This window comes from Anneissia japonica, unplaced genomic scaffold, assembly GCF_011630105.1.
Source record: "Anneissia japonica isolate Jap-2015-1 unplaced genomic scaffold, ASM1163010v1 scaffold288015_len651517_cov191, whole genome shotgun sequence".
Taxonomy (NCBI): domain Eukaryota; kingdom Metazoa; phylum Echinodermata; class Crinoidea; order Comatulida; family Comatulidae; genus Anneissia; species Anneissia japonica.
This window is the reverse complement of record NW_022751954.1, coordinates 219127-226550: the sequence shown is the minus strand read 5'-3', so window position 1 is coordinate 226550 and position 7424 is coordinate 219127. Positions and strand designations below refer to the sequence as shown.

Below are 7424 nucleotides of genomic sequence, written 5' to 3'. Positions count from 1 at the left end.
GCCACCAAGAGAGCTATGCATTCTCAAACGTTTATTATATTATTTGATGTGCTTTCTGACATGACAATACAAAGAGTAGATTTTATTTGTCACAAAAATGGTGTGCTTGACAAAAACTCTGACGAAAAAATTTCACTAATTTAGAATCTTAATATAGACTAGGAAAAAAAATAAAAAAGAGGCCTAGAAATCAAGTTAGGGGGAGTGGAATGTTAGAAGTAGTCAACATAGCCAGATATCCTAATTAAACCGTCTTGATTTTTTACCTGGTATACAAATGGCGGCCATTTTTCAAAATGGGCCGCCAAATTTATCTAAAATGTGCATAGGCCTATAATTGGAACTAAATAAACTACAGATATGATGCTGATGGTGTCTAAACTCATAATTTCTATACAGGCACCAAACCAGACATATAAAAACTACTGTCACTCATGCCAGAATGGAACATAATTCAAAAATATGTGTTTATTTGTTTTAAAATAACCGCAAAATATACTTTAAATGTGTATAAAATAAGAATAAGTATATAAACTCACCAAAAAGTAGTCGTGTTTGGTCGTTGGAAAGCTCTTCCGATGCTGAATAATGTATGGCAGTTTATATATCAGAAACAGTGTTTCATATATTGTCCCATAAAGTCCAATTATGGCATATCATATTAAAATAAACAGGACCCATTTGCGTAAGCTCTCGGAGGGGTGGGGGGCGCTCCTACTACAGTACTACCTAACACATTACTACCAAGCCTTAAGTAACGCATGTGTTTTCTGGGCGAAGTCCGAGTCCAAATGGGCCATGGAGAGGCCACCTCTTATACTTACAGTAACACTGATACTCAGCACTCTCCTACAACGCCTTAACAATACGTAACATTTTATATAATTTCCGACAAAAACCAAATAGACCAAAATCCCACAAACACAATGTTTGGCAGATTTATTAGAAGGGGTTCTTTAAACTATGCCCCTGGTTTGCTATTCATTATCCACCATCAAATAAACTGCCTTAAAAAACAAACAAACAAAAAAACAAATTGGTTCGTGTGGGAATCGAACACACAACCTCCAAGTTTGCAATTCATTATCCACCATCAATTAAACTGCCTTAAAAAAAAAAAAAATTTTTTTTAAATTTAAAAAAAATTGGTTCGTGTGGGAATCGAACACACAACCACCAGCTTTGCTATTCATTATCCACCATCAACTAAACTGCATTAAAAAAAAATGGTTCGTGTGGGAATCGAACACACAACCACTCGGTATTGCTATTCATTATCCACTATAAACTAAACTGCCTTAAAAAAAAAAAAAAATTGGTTTGTGTGAGAATCGAACACACAACATCCAGGTTTGCAATTCATTATCCACCATCAACTAAACTGCCTTTAAAAAAATGGTTCGTGTAGGAATCGAACACACAACCACCAGGTTTGCTATTCGTTATCCACCATCTTAAGGGGAAAAATGGTTCGTGTGGGAATCGAACACACAACCACCAGGTTTTGCTATTCATTATCCACCATCAACTAAACTGCCTTAAAATTTAAAAAAAATTGGTTCGTGTGGGAATCGAACACACAACCACCAGGTTTTGCTATTCATTATCCACCATCAACTAAACTGCCTTAAAAAAAAGTGGTTTGTGTGAGAATCGAACACACAACCTCCAGGTTTGCTATTCATTATCCACCATCAACTAAACTGCCTTAAAATTTTTTTTTTTTTTTAAATTGGTTCGTGTGAGAATTGAACACACAACCACAAGGTTTCCCGTAACATGGTAACTAATTTGCATATTGAATTTTTCAAACATTTTTGTCTATTTAAAAAAAAGTGCGTAAGTTATGGAGATGGTAACAATCAAAGATCGATTATAAATTTAATTCTACATTTTTAGACAAAAAAATAAACCCTCTTGGCCCACGGCCCAATTTTGACACCATGACCGTGCGTAATATTAACCTGCATTGTATATATACGAAGAATTTTTTCTAGTAGGATCAGAGTTGACTAACTGGTACTTGGTGCGGTACTATGTTTTCGCATCTATGGCTTAGGGGCCGCGGTTTACCTCCCTTCGCTTAGTCATGCTGGATCAAGGGTAGTAAACTCGGCGATCGTGGGTTCCATTCCCACACGGGGCAAGTTTTTTTTTCAAATTTTTTTTTTTTTTTTTTTTAAGGTCGTGGGTTCAATTTCCACACGAGCCAGTTTTTTTTTTTTTTTTTTTTTTTTTTTTTTTTTTTTTTTTTTTTTTTTTTTTTAAGCCACTTTAGTTGTGGTGGATAATGAATAGCAAACATGGAGGTTGTGTGTTCGATTCCCACACGAACCAATTTTTTTTTTTTATAAGGCAGTTTGGTTGATTGGTGGATAATGAATGTATTGTACTCGTTGATGACGTCGCGAAATAATAACAAACAAAAACGTGTCATGACCGTCATGGAAGCTCACTGGCTCCTGTGTAATTCATGTTGAGCCAACTGCAGACGAAAAGGTTACAATCTTTTTCAGAGATAAGCTGGAAGAAAGTTTTAGACAGTGCCCATCAATGGAAGGATTTTAATACTGAGGAATGGAAGTCCATGGCTTGCTTAACCGTTTTTTTTTTCGATCGTCGCTTCCAACCGTCTAGGCGCGTCTAGCCTAAAGAGGGCCTAGCGTCCAGCGTCGCCAGTTTTGAGCAGACGTACAGGAAATTTTTTACACATAAACTAGAGGTGATTTCCAACAAACGTTCATCGTCCTTTTTTTAAGTTCGACCCCCAGGGTTTTTCCTACACCTACAAAACAAAACAAAACAGGGGTTTCAGCAAGGACTGTAGGCCTACATTACTGCCGTTACCACCGTAACATGGCACGTCACATGGATGATGGCGAGGTCGATTAAGGATCTAAAAACGTAAGGTTGTGAGTTCGAATCGCGTCTTGGAATTTAATTTTTTTTCCATTTTTAAGAAATTTCACTTTTTCCAATTTCAAGATATTTTAATTTTGTACAAATGAACATTCTAAATAATATTTTTTTTGTACAACATTCAAATTAGGCCTATTCAAAAATTGTAATCTTATTTGCTTTTCCAAAAAAACCAATATAATAACTTGTACCTGTACCGTATTTAAGAATGATATTAGCTCTTCCAAAAAACAAAAACAAAACAAAAAAAAAAAAACAAAAAAAAAAAAAAAACAAAAAAAAAAAGGAACCAATATAATAACTTGCGCCTGTACCGTATTTAGGCGTAGTGGAACGCGTGGACTGTTGGGCGGTCGCTCTTGTTCTTCTCAAATGCTATTTCTTAAATTCTGTTTCTTCAAATTTGACAAGTCTATCACCTTTTCTAACGTTGCTTTAGAGCGTGTTATAATACCAAGACCGATTAGCTCAGTCGTTATAGGACTTTTAATCTCAGGGTCGTGGGTTTAAGCATAATTCCTATTGTAACATGTTATATTTGTATCCTTTTTTTCAAATTTAAAAACTCCCGGTAACCCTCTGGAAACTGTTACTGTGCTTCAACTGCAATTAGACCCAGTGCCTACTACTTTCACGGCGAGTCGTTTTAAAAAGCATTATTTTTAATCAATAAAGATATACAGAGTAGGCCTACCGTTTTCTATCATGATCTAAAGAAAAATAAAGAATCAAATTTCGTATTTGAATTGCTCAATATGTAGGCTTATATTTAGCTGAAACTCAAAATTGAAAGACAAAAACGGTTTCCCCCGTTTTATCGGACATTTATAGTGTAAAATTACATTTCCTGTATTCTTATAGGCCTCGCGCCCATGTGCGTTTATTTTTTTCCTTAAATAAACACCCCCTAAATGATTGTAAACAAAACAGTACATTCTATTAATGTACTATTCCAGTAGAATTACATTTTTTTACCTGGTTGGGATCAATAAGTATATAATGATCACTGTCCAACCACATCTGACGGTAATTACAGAATGCTTTGTAGTTCCACTTGCAGTTAAATTGAGGGGTATTTATTTGAATATTTGTATCCATTTTAGCCTACACAAAAAACAGACAAAAAACAAAAAAACAAAACAAAACGAAACTACAAAAACAAAAAGCAAAAAACAAAAAACACTACGTCTCCCTCGAAAACGATTATCAACAACATTAAACGCCCGGGGCGTTTAGGCCTATTCCAATAAACGGAAATGGTACAAATGTTCTAACCAGGGAGATGTAAAAAATTTTACATCTCCCTGTTCTAACGTTGATTTTTTTTTCAAGTTTACATTTTTTTTTGTTATCAGGGAGGTGTAAAAGTGAGAGTGAGTTCATTAATCATTTATCAACATATAATTTATCAAGACATATTTAATCTCTAACCAAAGTGAAGAAATGTCGTCAATACCATGTCAATACAAACCAGTCTGAAAGTATTATTATTATTTTTATTATTATTATTATTATTATTATTATTATTATTATTATTATTATTATTATTATTATTATTATTATTATTATTATTATTATTATTATCATCATCATTATTATTGTTATCATTATTATTATTATTTAATTATTTATTATTATTATTATTATTATTATTATTATTATTATTATTATTATTATTATTATTATTATTATTATTATTATTATTTTTATTATTATTATTATTATTATTATCATCATCATTATTATTGTTATCATTATTATTATTATTATAACTAGGGACTATTATTATTATTTTTATTATTATGAGGGCCTATTATTATTATTATTATCTATTTATTTAACTTTCTATTTTTACTGTTGTTTGTTCTGATAATGTTAGTACTTTTTAAATTCTTTTTATTGGCCTATTGTTATTATTTTATTATTATTAGCATCTTTATTTTTGTTTTACGACTACTTTTATTATTATTATTATTATATATTATTATTATTATTATTATTATTATTATTATTATTATTATTATTATTGATAATAACATTATCTTCATCTATTGCTATTTATTGTAATTTTGTTTAATTACCAATTTGCTATTATTACGTATATAACTATATTACATTGCCCTTGTTATTTACTTACTATTGAAAAGAATTTTATAATGGATTTTTGCGTTGTGTGAAATAAAATAAAATGAAACGAAAGCAAGTGCCCGTCTTAAAATTCAGTCAGGTGACAAATTGTTAAAACAGATCCACTGAAAGAACTTGCTTCCGCCGAGCGCCTCCACAATCGATTCAAAATTGAACCAATCAAAACTAGCCACGGTCGAGGGTGTATCTTTAGTCAACACAAACACCGTTTAAGTACACGTGTGATAGCAGAAGTGAGTGCTGTCGTAAGCGGGCTGAGAAAAGTTGTGGGCTTAGGCCTTAAATCATTTCGATTGACTGATAACCCTGTTGTTGTCATTTTGTAAAGTGAGTGTATTGCTGAAAATGTGGAAGTCGTATAGTAAGTACTACAGTAGTGTTTTCTTGAAAGTTCGCCTTTGTGCTAATGGATAGGAGTAATAAATCGGCGTCTGCTAGCTTCCTCCATGGATGGGGCCAGCTAGGCTAGGCCCAGCCCGTAGGTAGCTTACCGCCTAGGCTAGCGCTAGGCCTCTCTAGGCCCTGAGTTAGAGTGCCTAGAGAGGAGGTCCTAGGCTAGAGGGCATAGTCTAGGCCTAGCTTGTTTAAGATGGGGTGGGAGGTTAGAGTTGTGGTCGTGGTTAATTAGAATATAAATACCTGCCTCTCTGTCTTACTCTGCGAGAGTGAGATATCATATCTAGGCCTAAGCAGGGCCTTAGGCCCCTATCTTCTATAATATTTTTAGGCCTAGGCCCTAGAGTAAATAATGATCAGTGAAATATATTTGATGGTGGTGGTAGGTCCCAGGCTTGGCCTAGCCTAATCTTGACCGTTTTATTTTAATAAAAAAATTTTACCATTATTATATAACTATTATTTCATTCTGTAACACTGTATTAATAACTCAAAATCGATTTTTGCGACGAGTGACTGGTTTAGCTTGTCTTGGCCACAAATATATCCACTTTCATTTTTTTAATGCTTCTGTCTCTTTAAAATCTTGCTTTCCAGGTCTAGTTTTGCTTGTGTTTGTGGCAGTAGAATACTGCTTTGCTTTGTATAGCAAAACATCTGATGTAGTTGAGCTCACAGCCAGCAATTTCCAAGATAAAGTTATTAACAGTGATGATCCTTGGCTAGTAGAATTTTACGCACCTTGGTAAGGAAGCACATCAGAGCCTTATATATTAAAAATACAATTACAGTAATTTAACTATTGATAGTAGTATTCATTAAATTAAAGAGTATGACATGTTAATTCAAAACAAATTTGTGTCACTTTTCTTTTGGTTATTAGTTATGCAACCTTCCCCTAAAAAATATTATTTTTTGGAGTATTTCAACTATTAACATAGTTACTGGTACTCTAGTACAGGTTCTAGTATTAGACAACCCTGTGTATAAGAGACAGCTCTTGAACACAACATTGGGCCAATTTTTGTTAGTGGGCTTATTTATATGTGGGGAATTCCTATAATCAATGGCAATTGAATGGCACTGTTTGCCTAATTTAAATTCAAAACCAGTACTTGATATGTTTTTTCTGAGAATATTTCTCTTACCCTGGGCTGGTACACAAAATTTGGCATAAATTAGGGGTTGGGCTTATACCCGAGGAATTACAGTAGTAATAGTTATCTGATACATCATTTTAGGAAACTTTGTTAGTTTTAGAAGTATATAGTCAATAAATAGATCTAGTCTCTATAAATATTTTATAAACACCTTACTATTTTTGCTCAGGTGCGGCCATTGCAAAAACCTTGTACCAGAATGGAACAAAGCAGCTACTGCTCTCAAGGTAAAACCAAATTTAAAATGTATTTTGTGCTGAAATGGAGTTGGTTTGAAGCTATGTCCACACTATCAAAACAAATATCTGTGGTTTGTGCCACATTAGGACGTCATCATACTCATAAACGTTATAATGTGAACAGAGCTTTATAAACATACCATAATACCTTGAATTGAAGCCCATTTCGAATTGAAGTCCCGCCCCTTTAGTTTGCAAAATTAGCCTTGAAAAGAAGTCCATCTCGAAAAGAAGCATACACTGTACATGAATTTCAAAGAAACAAAATAAAATCAAACATGCTTGGTTTATACAGTGGTTTAGGTGATTTAATGACAGTTAATGTACTCCATGATACAGATTGATGTTACAGCAGTGGCCCTAAATTGTTTTATAGTACAAATTCTGAGGTTACCTTGTGCATAGAATTTTGTGGAATAGTAGTAATCCCTTATAAGGAAGTGCCTGTATCCTGGTTATTGGAATTTACTCTTAACCTTCGTAAGCATACAGTATGTACTTATGAATAAACCACTTATTAGTTGATAACTGTGATTAGCATAGTTAAATTAAAATGGTCAAC

At 33.3% G+C, this 7424-nt stretch overlaps 1 protein-coding gene across 1 annotated transcript in view; it reads left to right on the top strand.

The window, feature by feature from the left end:
• Positions 1-5268: 5268 nt before the first annotated feature.
• LOC117122023 (protein disulfide-isomerase A6-like) overlaps positions 5269-7424 on the top strand; it is a gene marked incomplete at its 3' end in the record, with an annotated part of 8585 nt that continues 6429 nt past the window's right edge. Inside the window, 3 exon segments of the mRNA XM_033267508.1 lie at positions 5269-5428; positions 6061-6208; positions 6793-6850. Of these exon segments, the coding sequence (XP_033123399.1) occupies positions 5413-5428; positions 6061-6208; positions 6793-6850 (222 nt within the window).